At 37.8% G+C, this 21,300-nt stretch overlaps 1 protein-coding gene across 1 annotated transcript in view; it reads left to right on the top strand.

Moving 5' to 3' along the window:
- LOC102803484 (uncharacterized) overlaps positions 1-20,547 on the top strand; it is a 31,685-nt gene extending 11,138 nt beyond the window's left edge. Inside the window, exons 2-5 of the mRNA XM_085503536.1 lie at positions 16,036-16,178; positions 16,376-16,746; positions 17,175-17,504; positions 18,899-20,547. Of these exons, the coding sequence (XP_085359662.1) occupies positions 16,036-16,178; positions 16,376-16,746; positions 17,175-17,504; positions 18,899-20,300 (2,246 nt within the window). The 3' untranslated portion in view covers positions 20,301-20,547. The remainder of the gene's footprint in view (positions 1-16,035; positions 16,179-16,375; positions 16,747-17,174; positions 17,505-18,898) is intronic.
- The last annotated feature ends 753 nt before the right edge of the window (positions 20,548-21,300 follow it).

A 21,300-nucleotide genomic window follows, 5' to 3' on the forward strand; every position in this document is an offset into this window, starting at 1 on the left:
TATTTGTTTTGAATCCTGTGTTAAATTGTCTCTCATTATAATTTGTTTTGAATCCTGGGTTAAATTGTCTCTCATTATAATTTGTTTTGAATCCTGGGTTAAATTGTCTCTCATTATATATTTGTTTTGAATCCTGTGTTAAATTGTCTCTCATTATATATTTGTTTTGAATCCTGTGTTAAATTGTCGCTCATTATAATTTGTTTTGAATCCTGTGTTAAATTGTCTCTCATTATAATTTGTTTTGAATCCTGGGTTAAATTGTCTCTCATTATAATTTGTTTTGAATCCTGTGTTAAATTGTCTCTCATTATATATTTGTTTTGAATCCTGTGTTAAATTGTCTCTCATTATATATTTGTTTTGAATCCTGTGTTAAATTGTCGCTCATTATAATTTGTTTTGAATCCTGTGTTAAATTGTCTCTCATTATATATTTGTTTAATTTCTGAAATGAAATACCCCATGATAACTTCATCTGTTCTTGAAATGCTAGTTTATTTTCTGGAAGATCATTAATATGCCAGACTAGTAGTTAATAAGATCTATTTTAATATCAACAAGTAATGGAAATTCTCCCAGCTCTGCTCTACATGCAATATTTGTAGAAAATTGTTTAGATTCAATAGTTTAGATGAAATTTTTCTGTTGATGCTTTATCCCATTTATTGTTATCAAAGATTTCCATTCCCCAAATTTCTGCACCATATAATAAGACAGGTTTTGCACATGACTTTGAAAATTAAAATTTTCAATTCCAATTTTTGAGCTCCCGGTTTTTGCTAGAAAGCCGCTAGAGGGCTATCAAAGTAGACAATGTTGGTTTAGCAGTGGCTGGACGCAATTTATTTCGTCTTATATCGATATTATCAATTTGCAGGGGGGGTGGTGGATACCTTTCTCGGCTTTACATGAACCATGTTCTCTATTATATTTTCAATGAAAATTATTTTTAGTTACAATTGTTGGACCCGATAATGTAATAAATTCCCGATAATGTATCATTAACCGATAATGTAACACGAATTAACCGATATTGTAATAAAAACCGATAATGTAACACGAAACCAATAGTGTAACAAAAAAGGCAACCGATAATGTAACAACAAATAACTGATAATGTAATAGATTATTTTTCCAACTGATAATGTAACAAGATGATTACCGATAATGTAATAATACGTATATTTGCATTGAAATTGTTCGCATTTTCTGGAACGATATGGAATTTACTGTATTTTATATAACAGATTATTTTGATTGTTTTTAGCTGCAATTCAACTATAAACATTACTTAAGTGTTCATACACTCTAGGAGACACGTCCAGCCTACTGATATTGATTGCATATATTCGTGTTCAAAGTTTGGTTTCGGGGTTGCCATGAAGATATTAAGAATTATGTGGCCTCCCAAGAAAATATGGAGGATCATTTTGAGAGGGTGTAAAATGTGTTTACATTTTGTGAAACGCAAAAAATTATGTGTTAATTATGTGACTACCCACTATAGTCCAGTCATTCTAGCGAAAAAGGGGGGCCAACCATGCACAAATTGCAACAGAAATAATTTCTTCATAGTGCTTTTTGGAAAGGTATCTAGATTGACATACTAAAAGTCTAGGAAAATCTAGGCTTCCGAAATATTCCTAATTTGCATATATTCAAAATGGTCGTTTTGCACATTTTTACAACATGAAAATATAACTATTTGGACATATCTTTAATTCTAGATGAGGTATTTAAAAAAAATCATGATGCTATGGTACTGTTTTGAGGCGGAGAAGGTTTGAGAGTGCCAAATGTGTTGATTGGGTAGATGAAAATTAGCATAAATCCAATATGGCCGTGATAATATAATTATTTAAAGTAACTTCTCTTCCGGCTTTTCTTCTATGTGGTATAAGTAATAAGTTTAGAATGCTAGAATATTTTAAACAGAATCGTACAGTACAGAAAAGATGTAAATAAATGGTTTCCTGGGTAGATGGATGCTTCATCTGCATAAATCCAACATGGTCGTCACATCTAAAAGAAAAACTAGAGGAATGAAACAACTTGGTTGGATCTACAAATCTGCTATTGTATATACACAATAGACCATTTAAACGTAAATTTTCAACTCTATAAACTATATTTTTGATTTAACAAACTGTATTAAATAGTATTCTGTCCAAAAGTTTATTGTTTGATTAATGTAATTGCTAATCGCCATCGCTATTTTCATCAGATACATGTATCTGAACTACATTTGTGCATCCAGATCCTCGACATTGACCACAAACTGCGGAACATTCAAGGTTTTGCTTTCTGCGAAACATCTGAGACTACGACAGTCTGTGGAGCAGTTGCATCTCACTGTCCTCATGAGAAATTCAGGTGCTGCCTCCTTGTCAGTCATTACATGAATGACGATCAGTTGTGGGTCGCGTCCTGGGATTTGCTTCCTGGCGAGAAACCCGATTTGTGTCTTTATCACGACTTGATTGTCCATAAAGGTGACACACCCGGTCGAGAAGGACAGGGCCCCTAGTTCAGCCTGGCGCCTACCTGAGGGGAGGTTGAGTAGAAAGACTGTTTTCCACATCAAAAGTTTGAGTGGTGCTGATCGGAGAGTCTCAAAGGGCAGTCTGCTTAGAGCGGCCAACACAACCTATAAGTTCAAATTGGTTGGTTCCCTCGTTTGGGGTCTAGACCTCTGACTAAAAAGTAAACAGTCTCCTAATGGTAGGACAATCGGCTAGCCTTGTCCCCAGAGAATCCCAATGGTGGGTGACAAGGCTGACCTATAGCCAACAATCGTTCAAACAGCGGACGAAAAATCAGCTGTCTGGTCAACAAAAGCATGGCATGGATCTCCCTCCCACCAATCAGTGTACACACGTCATTTGGAGGTGTAGGCTGTGTTGGTGGGATCCCTGTTCATCCTGGCCAGGACATTGGCAGACCACTGAGTGAGTCAACTGAGTTCCTTGATGCGTGTAAGTGGTACATCGCTGGCACAAAGGCAGTGCGCCATCCAGTAGTTGGGACAGCAGATCCTGGTGTTTTGACTAACATTTCCAACATGAGTGAAACCCAGACCTTGCTTGGCCCGTTGGGCGCCACCCACGCCACCCCTGTCAAAGTTTCTCCAGTACCCGGTGAATAGCGGAAAGGGAGGAAAGGCATACACGTCCATGTGGGTCCACGGGGGTCGACAAAGTGTCCCTGGCCCAGGGTCCTGGAGTCGGCAGGAGTGTTGTGTACGTCGGGAGCTTGGCGTTCAGGGGTGTGGTGAATAGGTCTAACCTTGGACCATCCCACTACCGAGGTTACCCATTGGGGTATCCGCCACTTCGCATTCTGGAGATGGAGCCACCATGAGAGGGCGTCCGCTTGACTGTTTCTCGCCCCTGGGAGCTGGTGTGTGGCTAGCTCCACATTCCAGGTATCAAAGGAGAATTTGCTCTGCTAGGACTGACAACGCTGTGTTGTCCGTGCGAAGCAAAACTCCTTGGTCTCGAACTATAGGTAGAAAGTTAAGTAGTGCTAAGCCAGTTGATATGGCAGTCATGAGTCTAATGCAGGGCCATATTTTCCATTGGGCTTGTTCGTCCAATAGGTGCGCTCCCCAACATGTGATGGAGGCATCCGTTTCCAGAGTCATAGCCGTGGCGAGTGGGTCCAAGGGGACCCCCTGCCTGAGATTTGGCAATTGCGGACCACCGTTGCAAGGCATCCCTCGCTTGGTTCGAGAGTGTTACTCGCCTCTCCAGGTTTCATAAGAGAGGCCGGTGTAACGCTGTAAAGTGCAAACCGCTGACATCATTCTGATGATCCGCATTAGTTCTCACAGGGACACAGATGGAACACTGACTAGACATTCGGCTAGGTCATTTAGGCAACGGGCATGTAGTGACCGAACCAAGCCCACCTACGTGTCGAACTCCCTGGCCAGGAACACCAACTATTGTGTTGGCTGATGGTGGGATATGCTCGATTTACTAAGAAGCACAACTGGTCAAGAAAAATCTGGTGTTAGCCTTACTATTTGACTAACCATTCCTTGTTGGGTTGTGTAGCAACCAGCCATCTAGGTACACGTTGATGAGTACAGACGCAATCAGTGCAACAGAGATGTGTGGATTTGGCGGTTCCACATCAGGGTGTTCTCTCCTCCGCTGAGGAGAGTGAGGGAGGTCCAGCCTGCATAACTGAGGCGGTGGTGCACCCAGTGAAAACAGCCAAAACCGCATTCCACTGTACAGAGGCAGCCCCTGCAACGAGAGCCAGATGACACTGCAGGATATCCCACTCAGCCGTGTGGTGTCCCACCAATGGCTATGTCTGCTGGTCTAGAAGGCTGGTGCATTCCGCCATTGAGAGTGCTAGCAGCGCAAAACAATTTGTTCCAATGGGCTGGCCACAACTCGAAGGTTGAGGGTCACCACTCTCAGTGGCCACCCCCTTTGCCCGTCCCACCGAACCAAAAAAATTCGTGGTACCGGGGTCGGAGGAAGAACTAAAGGATCTGATTGGGCACGAGATTTGACTACAAACTCTGGTGGCTCCGGTCCCAAACACCGCTCGATCGCTTTGTCAGCAGAAAAGGTTGAGCATAATATTTACCTACCCTAAAACTTAGGCCTCTATCTCGCGTGGGACCAAGGCCCACATCAACACCGGCTGTGCGTTTCCCTCTACGTCCAGCACTCGACGGGATCCAAAGCAATACCGAATGCAGCACTCTGGATCCCGGAAGTGAGAGTCCTACCAAGAGTGACTGTTTCAGGATTGAGGGTGGGGATGAACATCAGGTCACAAGGATCACAAGGAAATTGTTATTCAATCAAATGTTTCACAATCACATACATTGACACACACTAAACCATATCACAGCAACTTGATTATCTAAAAAATGTCATCTAGAAATAAAAATATGTCCTAATAGTTATATTTTCCATGTTGTAAAAATGCACCAAACGGCCATTTTGAATATATGCAAATTAGGTATATTTCGAAAGCCTAGATTTTCCTAGACTTTTAGTATGTCAATCTAGGCACCTCCCCGGAATGTATTGTGAAGAAATTATTTCTGTTGCAATTTGTGATGGGTCAAACCATAAATTGACTGGACTACTAATATAGTCTTCATCATCCCACATCGGTGTACATGTGAGAACAGGCAGTGATATAACTGAAACATTTGCACTTAAAAAATAAATAAAATCGACGTGTAATCAGTATCATGTTTGATAATACCTTGTACTTATTGTCATAGTAAGGTGGTATATAAGAGTGTCGTCTGTAAATGTTGCATATACAGATTGAAACACATCTCGAACCGTTCGTGGGAGTAGTCAACACATATTTCTATCGAACAATGTACACAACACCACCACTCTTTTTATGGACCCGACAAACTGTTTTGAGTCATGTGAACGACATGGAAAATACTCTTTACGGAATTGGTGATCTACGACCAAACATCGATAGTGTGTTTATGGCATGCATGCATAACAGTGTGTAGAGTATAAAGCTGACTGCTCAAATTAACCAATTTAAAATTTTCCAAATTTATTTGTTCATACATGTGGACAGTATATTTGAGTAGAAGTTTTGGTTATATAATAACCTCATTTTGAAAATCAGCCAAGTAATTCCTTGTACAATAAACGATCTTTCAACATTAGTTAAAATCATAGTGCCAGTGACGTACCACCCAAACAAAGATCAGTTCCAAATGGCACCAAGTCTGAGCCCGAATTCTTATTTTAGTTGTGAATGTTATTGTTTTTGTGATGAAAGTAACAACAATCCTGCGAAATATGCGTATTTCATGGTAATCATAAAGAAAAAAAGTATATTTATAGGAATGTTTATTAAAATGTTGAAACGATTAGAAAACTGTTCTAACATGTTTTTTAATTTAATTTATGGTCCCAATTATTTAGATTTGTCAATCTTATAATATTGGTCGGCCCTAAATCTGTTCCAGTCTCGCGGCACAGGGGAATATGACATGGTGGGCTCGCCGTCTCATTAACAATAAATATAACAAGTTGCCATCTGTAATACAAAAATGGGTTAATATATAATTTTCAAAAAAAATGAAGTATCCGAGTTAATTAGGTAATTGCAATAATGAGAATGAGATCGCTGTAAATGAATCTTGTGTCACGACAAAACATTGACAGCGCCCTCTGATAGTAACGGAACCTGTTATCGCTCTATTATGAACAACAAATATCACTTCCGGGTCAGAAAATGTCGCGCCTGCGTACGACATCTATGACTTTCTCTGAATGTATGGGTGACATAGTAGCACAGTCACTTGGGGGCTGAAAATCAATAAATACTAATTTTCAAAAAAAATCATCCGCTATACGTATATAAATAAACAAGTTGTGAAACACGGCACCTAGTAAATCGACACCCTGTCGGTTTCAAATGTCGATTTCTTACCTTAAAATGCAAAATAACAATTTTAGTGGGGATTAGGTGTTACGTTAATAACCATTGTTCATAATCGCTAACTTGGTTTTATTCAAAACTGCACAAATCCCGCGTTTTCTGATGATATCCGACGATTTCATGAACAAAAATGGCCAGCAGCCAGAATCAAGGGGGATTCGCACAGAGTTCTGGGTAAATCAAGGAAATACTCGCTGTTACGGCACGCCTGATTGGCTGAAAATGAGTATGCGCACTTGATTTACCCAGAACTCTGTGCGAATCCTCCTTGATTCTGGCTGCTGGCCATTTTCGTTCATGAAATCGTTGTCTTTCCTACTGTAGTGTCTGACTTGCCTCCTAGGCTGTGTCTACATTAACTTTTTATGATGCCCCCCCCCTGGTATAATTGTCATGACAACAAAGCATAATTAAATTCGCTTGCAGATTTCACTCAGCACAATCATTCTTAGTCACTACTAAACAGGTATCGGAGGCTAACAGTGCGATGCATAACGTGTCACATCTGACCTTTCGTATCCATTTCCGACACGCGTCTGTTGTGAGTAAAGTAGAGTCGTGCCGGTGTAAGTGTGTCAAAATCAGTTAGCTATAATACTCCTACTTCTGGCTGTACATACACTAAATGTATATCGTGACGAACTTTTTAGCAATTAACTTGATATGCACTTGATATGCATGTCTTTATATTCTGTCACGTGTTATACATGGATTTGCAAGGTGTCACATGGTATGCATGTCGCTTCGTTATATCGCAGGCTATTCACTTATCGAGTCCATAGGAGTTACTATTTATTTTGAGAGTCTTTCAAAAAAACGACAATAAAGTCAGTTTCAGCATATATTTGACTGATCAGACGTTTAGGTAAATGTAGACGTTCATTAAAATCATCGTGCTTTGGCTTTTTACTATTACACTGATTGCAACCATACACAAGCTTTATCACAAGTAATTAAAGTGCAATATTATATCGAAAATATCGTAATATTTTGAAAAGAATGTAGTATACAATATATCATCTTTAGTTAGATGTTGATCAAAATATCACTGCCAATTATATCGAACGTACATGTATCTTCAAATCTATTCTTAATTTGACAACACTATCATTGTCAAATATGCCTTGACAAAACTTTCAAACTATATGGACTATATCATCAAATATTGATAGATGGATCAACCCCAACTCAAATCAAAATTTCGAATACATGTGCCAATTTGGAGCAATATATACGTTATGGCCGTTCTTGGATATCAATGCGATATTGAATATATTAATTGTATTCACTGATTTGTTTCATACTAACAACGAATATATATACATATATATCTGCAATATCACAGTTACGCTTTTTTTTGATGATTTTCGATGATCACCTGAAGCACACTTTTAAAAATCGCTTGGGACTACAAAGCGACTAATATTTCTGGCAGCTTTTCACTCATATACGTCTCATGACTATTAATTTATTATCAAATGTATCCGATATTATGTTAATATCAATGATAACAGCATTGTTGATCAGTTTGGTTCCCCACACATAGTGTTGGCATGTTGTTAATATTGATGTTTCTATTTGCAAATATGTTATTACATTATCAGTAATCATCTTGTTATGTTATCAGTTGGAAAATAATCTATTACATTATCAGTTATTTTTTGTTACATTATCGGTTGCCTTTTTTGTTACACTATTGGTTGCGCGTTGTTACATTATTGTTTTTTATTACAATATCGGTTAATTCGTGTTACATTATCGGTTAATGATACATTATCGGTGATTGTTACATTATCGGTTAATGATACTTTATCGGTAATTGTTACATTATCGGTTAATGATATATTATCGGTAATTGTTACATTATCGGTTAATGATACATTATCAGTAATTGTTACATTATCGGTTAATGATACATTATCGGTAATTGTTACATTATCGGTTAATGATACATTATCGGTTAATGATACATTATCGGTAATTGTTACATTATCGGTTAATGATACATTATCGGTAATTGTTACATTATCGGTTAATGATACATTATCGGTAATTGTTACATTATCGGTTAATGATACATTATCGGTAATTGTTACATTATCGGTTAATGATACATTATCGGTAATTGTTACATTATCGGTTAATGATACATTATCGGTAATTGTTACATTATCGGGTCCAACAACAATCATTAGTAGTAGTAGTAGTAGTAGTCCAGAGTTTTAAATCCGGTTTGGTTCCCGAAGACGAGGGTGGCCGGATTCACCTTAAACTAGTGGCAATCGCTTTTACCCCCTCCCTCCACTTTGCACGATTTAAAGCATCCCTCATCCTCATCCCAACCTTCCCACTCTCCTCCTCTACTTGCATCTTCCACGTCTTCTTTGGCCTTCCCCTTTTCCTTGGACCGCTCACCTCTAAATCAAGGGCCTTTCTTAATACATGCCCATCCTCCCTCCTCAGCACATGCCCGTACCAACGTACCCCATTTGCCTTCGCCAACCGATCTACCGCTTCCTTCAAACCCAACATCTGCATCAAGTCCTCAGTTTTCTTTCTGTCCATCAACTTCACCCCCACACATCACTCTCACCATCACTCTCTCTGTCCTCCTTAAAGTACCCAACTCATTTTCACTCAAACACCATGTCTCGCTCCCATACAGCAATGCTGATCTCACACAACTCTTATAAACTATTCCTTTCATCTCCAAGGGAAATCTCTTCCCATATAGTAACTCTCCACATTCCCTAAACTTCACCCAAGCAAACCTTGCTCTAGCTGTCACAGCCGCCTCACACCCACCACCCACACTTACCTTGTCCCCCAGGTATGTAAACTCCTTCACTGTCTCAACCTCATCACACAACTTTTCTTCCTGTTCCACCACCCTTCCAGCTCCATTCTTACATCTTCCACATGCAAAATCCCTTGCCAATCTTTGGGTCACCCTCTTTATCTTTGCACATCTCCCATGTATCCACTTCCCACATTTCACACACCGCACTGAATTTACCTTTACCCTCTTTCCACACATGCCACATGGGTCAACCTTACTCACCAAAGCTTTCTCCTTTGTCCCACTCACCATCACTTTTGTCTTTCCCAGATTTACCTTCAAACCCTTACTCTCAAATGCTTTTTTCCATTTCACAAACTTCTCCCTCAATCCCTCCATTGTGTCATCCATCAAGACCAAGTCATCAGCATACAACATCTCTCTCATCAGCCCTTCTCTTGCACTCTCTGTAACTACATCAATGACAAATTAAAGCTATTATTAATAACATTTATTTCAAGTGACGTCGACAAGGAGCGTAAGTGTAACATATGTTCAGTGACGCTTGTAGAAATTATTTCTGAACTGGTTTTAACCAGAAGGTTTTTCTTTTTGCAAATGTTTCTCAAACACACTCAGCCATGATGTAAATAACTTTAGTTTCTTTAACATGGTGAAGCTTGACAGAAACAATATTGTCCATCTTTGTACAGAAGAAAACCATTGTTAAGTCAATATTCTTTTAACCTGGACGGTGTCCAGTCACATTGATGTATTAAGTAAGCAAATATATCTGCAGTTTCGAATGATGGCATGTAATGGAGGTTTTTCTCCCAGGTTGTGATAGTACACGGATCTTCTAATGTCAGGGTAGATTACTTGTCCTGAACTGTACGGCGACGCTTGCTCGAGGTTTCGCAATCGTCAGACTATAAAGGGCGAACTTTTAACTCATTTGCAAGTTTCACGAGTTCAATCAGCTTGGCCTTATGTGTATTACAACAAGTTATTCCTCGTTCTTGTAGTAGAAACTGACGTAATTCAGAAACTTACGCTACCCATAGATGGCAATATAAAAAGAATTACGCTACCCATAGATGGCAATATAAAAAGAATTACGCTACCCATAGATGGCAATATAAAAAGACTATATTTTAGTTAAGTACTCAAAATAAAAAATAAAATTGGCTTGTCTGATATCACAGAGATTGTAGCTGATTCAAACACACTGGCATTGGTAATACAGTGAAGGACACAAAGCTGGGGCCTTGTTTATAAATATATTAATAAGCATTGGTAAACACCAATCATCACCTTTCATTCAAATTCAAATATGAGATAGTAGTTGCGTTCACGCACAGCTCCTTAGCACGGGCTAAGAGGTCAAATTCCTTAGCCCGTGCTAAGAAAACGTGCGTGAACGCTTAGCACGGGCGAAGGAATGCTAAGTACGGGTTAAATCTGATCCGAATTTAAGACGCGGTCTAGACCTTAGCACGGGCTAACGAAGTATGCGCGAACGCTTAGCCCAGGGCTAAGCGCCCTCTGCGGCGACCTTAGGTGTGAAAATTGTCCCATGTTCGTTTAACGACACTATTCCACCAGTCATTACTCCGCGCTCACTTCCACACTAATCGGGTCACTGTAGTAGAGCGTACAGCAGCTCCAATCGTAGACAAAATAAATTTGGTTCGCTGTCTACGACATGCATTAATAAAACGCTGTATTCTGTTACGCCCGTTGTATACTGTTTATGTGCATCCAAATAAGTGGTCCGTCTTCTCTCGCGTTCCTGTGCACGTCGCTTCAAAATTAGAACGAAACATGCCAGCAGCAGAAATAGAACCTCTCGTGTGTCATCCATTTTTCGTTCGTAAATAGCGGCTTACCAAAGGTCACCAACTAATGGCAGCCCTTAGCCCGTGCTAACGACTGGCCCTCCCTGTGCGTGGACGCAATTGGGTCTAGCCGAAATGCAAATATGCTAGATAAGCCTAAATCAGCTTAAATCTTAGCCCGTACTTCGTGTAACGTGAACACAACTAGTGACACAACTGTGTTTGCTCATTTATTCCAAATAAGGCTCTTGCTGATTGGATTGTTGAACTCATTAATATTAATTAGAACTGAAAACGATGTCACAATGCCATTTATGGATTGGTCAGTTTATAGAACTTTAACAGCAATTGCCCTTATAGAGGTAAAGGTTTACCCATTTAAAAACAAGTTGAATTTCATTAAAATTGCATACATAAGGTAGTGAGAAGGGAAATTTTCATTTTTATTTTCAAATTTTTACTTAGACCTTGATACATCATCCCAGCTTTTCAAAACATTGAAATTTCGGAAAGACGCTGCTCAAATTAGTGTTTTAAATGCTAACACAAATAACTACAACTGTCATTTCATGGATAATTGCACAATGTTTATCTTTGGGATGGTTTAAATGATAACATCTTATCTATACACTAGATGTTGTTGACGATTCTAGCATAACGGGTGATAAGCTTCTGTCACAAACAATGTTCATTGTCATGCAGCATTGACAGTCAAGACATCGTCGGAGATACAGGGTCATAACTTTGTGCAACTTTTATTTAAACCGTTTATTTTCAATATTCAATATTCTATTTTACTAACACCATATTACTAATGCAATGATGAGAAAAAGAAAAGACACCGATGACAGACGAGGCGAAGAGAAACCTGCGACTCACTGCAGTGACGCAGGGTCATATTATAACCAACCTCGTGAGTGGTTCAAAAAGGACGATGAAGTTGAACTATACACATCCACCCAAAAAATGGTTTCAACTACTTACTGATGACGACATTGATACATCAGACAAGGAAGCACCTACAATTCATTTACAGAGCTTTACGACTTGTCTTTTACAAAATACTAGTAATATAAATAAAGTTGATTGCCTAGATCCAGTTTGACCCGTTAGTACTAGCTTTGTTTAGAGTGTGAAAGTAATGAACGTAGTCATAACAAATTATACTTGCTAATGATGAAGAAAGAACGTAACATCAATATAGATACCCGGTAGTCAAAAACTGTAATCTTCATAATAATTTTGCATAACGAACTTGGTAATTGTTCTGCTATCCGTGAGAACTGAGTGATACTTGCCCAGCATCTTGTATTTCTTCCACCAATAATTCACGATCAGTAATTAAAAAGGAACTGTTTTCTCGTGATCAGAGAAACTTGAACAATTGGCTTGTTAGTTTCCGTTCGGATGGTAGTCCGAAACGGGAAGTAGTGTTTTTGGTTCTGTGTGTGTGTGCGTGCGTGTGTGTGTACGTGTGCGGTCATATTTCAGACATGCTTTGATGGATTCTTTTCAAAGTTGGTACACATACATGTCATAAAGGTATACATATGCACATGAATTTGTTTTGTGATTAGATCAATTTTGACCGTTTGGCAGCTATTTTAGACCCCAAAATGTGCAGATTCTGATTAAGATTACATGCATCTAATACAAAGTTGTTTTTATGTTGTTAAATTAATGTCAAAATAGTTCTATTATTATGTTGGTTTGTCAGAATGTTACCTTTATTTGTGTTTTGTTTGATATCTTGATTTGAAAATGATTGCAATAAAGATTATCAATATTTTGACCACATACCTGGAACCTGCCTTTCCCCTACATTGTATTATCGTTCAGGCAATGTGTTCCAGTGTTGCATCTTGAGGGAAGATTCGCTTAAGTGAGGTACATGTAAATGGTAACACACCTCGTGTCGGGTCCTTGTTTATGGATGCCTGTTGTCACTATGTATTTAGACTTCGAATTTTTCATTGTACACCAAATGAAGTTTGTAATAAAAACACTAACAACTTTTATCTGTGTGAATTTATGCAACTTTATTTGTACAGTAAGAGAATGATTCTGTGGCCAAGTGATGATATAGAAGGCATTGCTGGTCCGTCCTACTTCAAACTGTGAAATAACAGGTCAATATAAATTAGTGATTGCAGGTTATGCTCCATCGTCCGCCTGCATGGTGTTGCTCCGTTCGAACATTCCTCCCTCCACAACACCGTGCGGTAATTCTATTCATAACCGTGTATGTCACGTGGTTGCGCGATAGAAAGTTTACCGACCAATAGAAAGCTTTGTTACAATGACTACCAAAAAGTGTTTGGGGCTTTGCATTTCTGATGTCTTCATCTTCGGCTTCATTTCTGCCAATATATGTTGCAGTGACACCATGAGCTTTGAGGTATAACACCTACTCTATATATTCTATAATACTCAACAGGCTGGTAAAGCATAATAACATAATGATTTACCATTTCCAGTGCGACTAAAAACGAACACATCAGACTCGGAACTAAGTACCCTGAACGGCTTTTGTCCGAATATTGTATTGCCTCGACATCCAAGCCAACACAGCTTCCACTGTGCGAGCATTTTCACCGCCTGGCAACCATCATGGTGAAAACAAAGGCCAACAACTCTCAGAAAACGGTACTTTGGGATGGTTGTTGACACCCCCTGAACCGTGTAACAAGATTACCCTGCATATGCAACATGTTTAAATTTGGTTGTTTTGGATTTCTTTAAAGTTATGTTTATGCTGTTTTTTCGATTTTAGCTATTTTCAACGGCTTTTCGACCGGCGTTCCACAGCAGCTCGCACAGAGCCCATAGAAATACATGGTAGAGTGGTGCGCGTCTTTAATAGCGTCTTGTGACTTAGCTCTGCCCCGACAATGTTGATAGCTTGGTCAAGCGCGTTGATGAAAGAAGCAATATGATTGGCTGTTGGTAAACTGATTCTAAACTGTGAGGGCATTGTCACATACACATATTCCTAATGAAATACTTCAAGGTGATAGTGGAGTGCTTCGCCGGAACATTCACCTTGAAAATTCAAGATGGTTATGCTCATTAAGGTTCACTTTAATATTCAGGTATCACCTCTGGAGTCTTGTAACCTTGGTATATTCAATGATTATGGATACTGCTAATATGTCAGTACTGCTAACAGTATGACTATTGATAACATACTAGATATGGGACATATTGTATTTAATACTTATCTTAAGTCATTCCAGTATGTATTTACAGGTTGCTTGCTGATTTAAATAGCTGCATTTCATTCGAACCAAATCATTCTGGGTGCCTTTCTGAAGTTGACTTTGACCTTGTCACTGCGTTTCAGACATTAGACACTGCATTGAAAAATGTTTTGAAAGTACTCATACTTGATCAGTGCACTGTAAACCATTTTCTTTTGTTTATTCTTATTTGTCATACTCAGAATGTACACAGTTTTGGTATTTCACCATGTAAATATATTTCTTGAATATTGTCAAGACCAAGTTTGGTACACAAGAATTAATTTGAACAGTTTGAACGGGAACTGTGTCATTTTCAATGACTTGTTTGTAAATAGTCAGTGTGTGCAGTGGGAGAGTAATGTTTGTCAGGATTATCCCTTGCATAACAATGGAAGCCATGTTTCCCGAATGCTCCCGCTGTACGGGATACAAAATGCCATCTATTTAGTTCCCGTTCGGACGCAGTCTGAAAATGAGGACTTATGTTTTGACCCTTGTGCGTCTGTGCGTGCGTGCGTTCGGACCTGTATCTTAGAAATGCCTGGACAAATCACAATCAAACTTCACACATACATCATACATGATATTATACATACGCACATCAATTTGTTTCACGATCTGATTCAAGATAGCCGAATGGCGGCCATTTTTGTGCTAAAAAATCATTATAATCAAGCATTTCTCGGCTGTAATGAATGGGCTTTTGACTGATTACGTTCAAATTTTTAATATTCATTATACATTATGTCATAGATATACAGATGTATTGGTTTGACGATCCTATTCAAAAATGGCCGTATGGTGGCCATTTTTGTGCTAAAAAAATCAAATATCAAGCATTTATGGATGGATTTCGTTCAAACTTGGTCATACATTAGACATTACGGGTTCCTGATGCACGTCATTTTATTTTTCAGATCGGATTCAAAATGGCTGACTGGCGGCCATTTCGTTTTAATGAATGGGCTTCTAGAGCCATATCTCTTAAATGCTTTGATTGATTATATTCAAATTTTATATATTCGTTATACATCAATTAATGCTGTTTCAGAGCAATATCTCCCAATATGGACAAGTACTTGTTTGACGATCAGATACAAATGTCAATCATTTTAATGTTAAACAATCATCATAATCATATTCTTGACATGGTTATATTTCAGCTATATTACTATCAACAAAACTATATATCTTAAATTTGATAACTAACGGGGACTGTGCCATGCATGGCTTGTTTTTATAACACTCACATATGAAATTATTCGCTATCTGACACACTTAATGTGTTCTATTATATCAGTGGTTAATAAGTTTGGCCATTCTTGGTGTATGTTTATAGTAATGCAGCAAATCTGCAGTGCTTTATTATCTAAAACTGTTTTTGCCGAGTTTAAGTTTTGATTCAGTATGGCTCATGGTAATTATGTACACAATGACTGTCTAGTTTGTGCAAACTTGTCTCTCTGTATGCTTAGGCTTTTGAATTATGTGTGCTAAGTTATGGTTCTGATTGAGACAACAGACAGAGAATGCTTTATTCAAAAATATCATCAAACCCTTCTCGCTACCTTTTAAATTAATTTTAGGTATTTTAAACAAGCATGCCATGACTTGCAAAAAAATGATTTATGCAATATTCTTGTCAAAGTTCGACCCCACACCTTGAAAATTGCAGTATTAAAACTCATAGTAGATTTAAACATGTTGTTTTGTGAATTTATAGGAACCAAAGGCACTCCAGTAAAGGCAAAAAGAAAGCTATCTTTAGAAGAAGGACCACTTGAATCCAAATCATTTTATTTACATTTGAAATGTTCATTTACTCAGATTGGAAATATCGAAAAAGATATCAAAGGGCTCGGTGGAGTAAGTATTGGCATTTCATTTCTAATTGTTCATTACAATGTATACAATCTTTAAGTTGTTCGATTTGTACTTGGCATTATCTGAGATTTAAAAGACTTTTAGTGTGAATAAAATATTGGACATGTACAACCCACCAATGAAAATAAATAAATCCCCTCCCTCACACACATTCACTGTTTTTCTCATCTTAATTTTAGAAAGTAGAAAGTTTCTTAAGTAAGAATATCACGTATGTGGTAAGTGACAGACTTCCTGTCCGCTTGAAGGAACAACGTGGATCATGCTCATCATCTGCAAGAAGTCCAGGCTACTACGGTGCTTCATCACCAAGTCCAGGTAGTTCAGAATCGCCCTCTTACGGCCAAACAGCACCACTTACAAGAGGGAGATTACTTCTACAGAAAGCTGTTCATTGTCGGGCTGGTTGTAGTGATGTGTTGGCGAATGCCAAAGCATGGGGAGTGAAAATAGTTCCACTAGATGACTTCAAAGTATGGATCAGTGATGCGAAAAAGCCGAGGCCTAGGAGATTAATAGATTGTTTTATGAAAGTAGAAGATGATGCATAGTACGTCAGCTCATTGAAATGAGCAAAATACAACACTTTGTTTTGTTTGGTTTGTTTAATGAAACTATAATTGAAAGCTTAATAAAAGTACAGTTCGTACAATATACCAGTAGTTTCAATATATGTGGTATTATGTGTATTATTATATTATTTTTATCAACAACTTCTTACAGTAATCAATGTCTTCTATGTTTATAATATAATATAACATTGGTTCCACTCTAACTGTGTTACGTCTATATAGACACTACTTTATTTGAATTTTACTTTGTAACATCACATGACAAAATACTTGTCAATATTATGTATATTTTAAATATAGATGTATAATGAACATTTTGAAGGACTTCGTTTAGAATAAATTATATTTATATATCTCTGTGGTGTAAAAAAGTTTACAATATATATATATATATGTTTTATTTCAGTATATACAAACCATCATATCGTCAATTTGGCAAATCAGCTTGGCCCTCGCTCTTTGAGTCCTCTTTCAAATCAAGAGCATGCCGATCTCGTTACCAACAAGTAACGGTTACCAAGACAACACCAGTTGAAGTAGAAGATGATAGCAAACAAGAGGGTTATTGTGAATGTTGTTTGGAACGATACGATGATATACATGAACATATAACACGTTCATATCATCGGGCATTTGCAAATAAAGAAAGTAACTATTGGGGTGTTGAAGCATTAACGCAGCAATTTCCATCTGTACAACAATTTGTGGAGCGTTTTGCACCCAACTTGTCGCCATGGTGAGTAATGAATTTCCTGGTACATTTTATGTTTTACATAAAGTGGTGGCAGTCTGTAGTACTGACATGTAATACATCTCTTTTTTTTGTGCACATACACTAAGGAAATTATTGGAATGTTTATGTACAGTCCCATCCCTCTCATGCACACCCTAGCTCATGCCATCCATACTCACTTGAGCCGAACCACTTCGTGGAGCGCCGACGACGCCCCTGAAGTGGCCGGAAAAACAGCTCACAGCATATTATTTCTTATTAGCTCCATGATATCACTTACATCGTCAAAGAGATTGAACAAACAACTCAGGATTAACACCTTGCATTTGCATAAACCCATGACTGACAGTCATTTTGAGCAGTCAAAGCGACTGTCTAAATCATGATTTTCCGTCGCTTTTACGCAGAAATCACACTGACATCGCTCTGAACTAGTAAATTAACATCAAAATTGCATCATGGATATATTCATGTTTGTGTGCAACATCAAAATAATGCACCACAGGCACTAAGATTGTTGAAAAGAGTTATTTTCCGGTCATCGGCATACTGAAAACTATACACCCGGAGCCGCAGTTTAAGTTTGCATAGCTTAGAGTTAGTAAAGGGGTTTGGTACAGTTTATATTAAATTTAATATGATTTCAATTAAACGCATTCCTATATAGGGTAGGGTTGGGTTGGGTTGTAATCCAAACATAACACAACTTTATTAAAATTAATTCAAATATACTGAAAGTTAATCAGTGGAGATCCTCAGAACACATAGCAATGCACCTATGTGTGTATGTATGAATTTCTCAACTGATATCTAAAGAACCCCTAGTCAGATTTCAATGAAATTTGGTACAGCTAGGTGCTCTTGGGCAATGAGCAAACCTGATTTCGGGTAAAACTTTGTGTACATATTAATTATCTAATTTACATAATAATTATTCATTCTTTTGAGGTTTTTCTACCAATATCTCAAATACTAATAATCACACTTGGTGTATATATGCTCTAGGATAATGAACAGATCAGATCATGCATATTAATTACCTAATATGCATAATAATCAGATAACCTACAGGTAAAATTAGTTTGATATTGAAAACAATGCATATTTAAATTGAACTTGTGTTCTTGAATAAATCAGACTGCAAACCACAAGTATACAATCAAATTTATTTTCTGCCAGTATTATAAACCTCAATACTCTGGATCAATGTTTTCATGTTGTGCATCTCAAATAGCAGACCAATATTAGTCACCAAGCTGCTTGTTTAAAAGGCTAATCTTAAAATAATTTGAATTAATATCAACTATGCTTCCATAATCTCAGCACATGGTAGTTCTTTCTTAGCTTTCTTCATTATGCCCCATCTCACATGTCATATTTTGTCTTTCAACCAACAGTAAAACTGTCGTCATTTCACCTCTACGAAAACGTCGGCGTCTTGACCAGGATAAAGAAATAAACACCTCAATTGAAATGTTAACTGGTAATGGAATAGATATAGAAGATGAAAGACTAGCAACAGCCAATCAGAAAGCTGATTTACTTATGTCAACAGAGGTCAACCCTCCCACTGACACTAAGCCAGTAACCCCAACAGAGGTCAACCCTCCCACTGACACTGAGCCAGTAACCCCAACAGAGGTCAACCCTCCCACTGACACTGAGCTAGTCACTCCACCCAATGAAAATGATGATAATATGCCAACCCTAAGTGGTACAAATATGGGAAAGGACAATGTTACAGATGCCAGGACAGTCAACAGTGTACATGTCATACCAATTGAGGATGTTTCAGCTAGCAGTGAATACGATGTTTTGTTGATTTCACCTGTGCATACAAACCCCAGTCTTCTTTCCCTGGGTGAATTCGGTACTAGGCATAAAAGTGTTGAAACTGTTATTAATAATACTTTACTGCCAAACTATTCTGGTATACCTCAAGAAAGAAACAGACTGTGTAACAATGATTTGAACCTCGTAAAACACCAAACAGAACCAACGTTTATTGAATCTGTAAAACCGGTTACAAATGGCACAGCCAGCCAAACCCCCTCAACTTGTATCGCCAATGCACAATCCCTACCTGTCAGTGAAAAAGACGTTATTCCAGAAATAGACCACGAATTCATGGACTGCGTTGCCCAGGTGATGCAAAATATTGGCCAATGGGAAGAGAGTGATGATGCTAGAAAACCTGAAGAACCATATTTTGTGAAGTTTGAACCGCAGGCCTGGAATCCATTCACCAGTTTGTCTCAGTTGCCTCATTTTCGAGGCCTAACATTTGCGTTCAATGAGCATGCCCATGATGATGTGTTTCAGAATGATGCCATGGAAACAGGACCTCCGATACTAAGCCCTCAGATCTACTTGAGTCAATCATCCCAAATGGGGACAGAGATCGATAAGTTTAAAAATGAAGTCTCATGTGAGAATACGTGTGTGGATTTCATCGACTTACAAGTGCAAGAAAATGTTGACAAACTTGAAAATGATATGAATTCTTTTAATGATGGCACATGTAGCAACATAAATTGCAAATTTGATGAAACATGCAATTATGATCATGATGTCATTGCCATTGAGGACGGAAATCTTTCAGCATGTAATAAATGGGATCCGGCTTTGTGTTCACTACCAGCATTTATTGGCTTGACAGAAAGGATCAAATTAAACAGAAGGCGATGTCGAGTTGAGTCAGACAGCACCCCAAAATTCATTCAGACGCCATTGAGACACAAAAATACGAAAGTTCCAAAATCAAAACAGAAAAGAAAACAGCGTGTTTTAGCCTTATAACTGTGATCCTAGCAGACTAGATTACTGTGCTAATATTGTTTAAGTCATAATTGTTAAGATCTGCCAGTTGAAGTGCATACTTACTCTCAAACAAGACTTAATTTTCAGAGTTTTCCAGTACAATGAGAATACTATAAATAAATAATACATTTTTTACAAAAATAAACTTATGCTGACATTTTCTATTTTTCTCTGTGTTTTTATCCTTTGCATTGTGCTGAATAAACATTAAAATGAAACAAGAAAATGTGTGTTGTAAATTAAAAAACTTACATGCTGATATTCGAATTAATGTTTGTATGTGAATCCCACTCATACTATTGGTGTATTAATCCACAATGCACATGTATTGATAGAACACACCATTAATAACAAACACTTGGACCAATCATAAAACATCTTTCATTTTTCATTCATGTTCTGAAATGGTGCTTTTATATGTGTCAGTTGTTCTCTTCAATTAATAGAATGAAAAGAATGTTCATGCATATAATATATTACTTGGTAAAACAGCCAAGGTACCTTACCAGATAAATACACAGTAGCTCTCATAATTGGATTACTAATCTCATAACATAACATAATTAGAATTGATAAATTTAGAACGACGTTGCTATACACTAGAATGGAACATTAGAATCTTATGTAAAACACTATTAGAATCGTGGAACACTTCATTAGAATCATATGAAATACGTGGAACACTTCATTAGAATCATGTGAAACATGAAACACTGCATTAGAATCGTGTGAAACGCATGGAACACTTCATTAGAATCATATGAAAGACATGGAACACTTCATTAGAATCATGGGAACATGTGAAACACTTCATGTGAAATACTGCATTAGAATCGTGTGAAACACATGGAACACTTCATTAGCATGTGAAATACTGCATTAGAATCGTTGTGTGAAACACATGGAACACTTCATTAGAATCATGTGAACATGTGGAACACTTCATTAGAATCATGTGAACATGTGGAACACTTTATTA

The sequence above is a fragment of the Saccoglossus kowalevskii genome, chromosome 9, assembly GCF_978046115.1.
Source record: "Saccoglossus kowalevskii chromosome 9, keSacKowa6.1, whole genome shotgun sequence".
NCBI classification, from domain to species: Eukaryota; Metazoa; Hemichordata; class Enteropneusta; family Harrimaniidae; genus Saccoglossus; species Saccoglossus kowalevskii.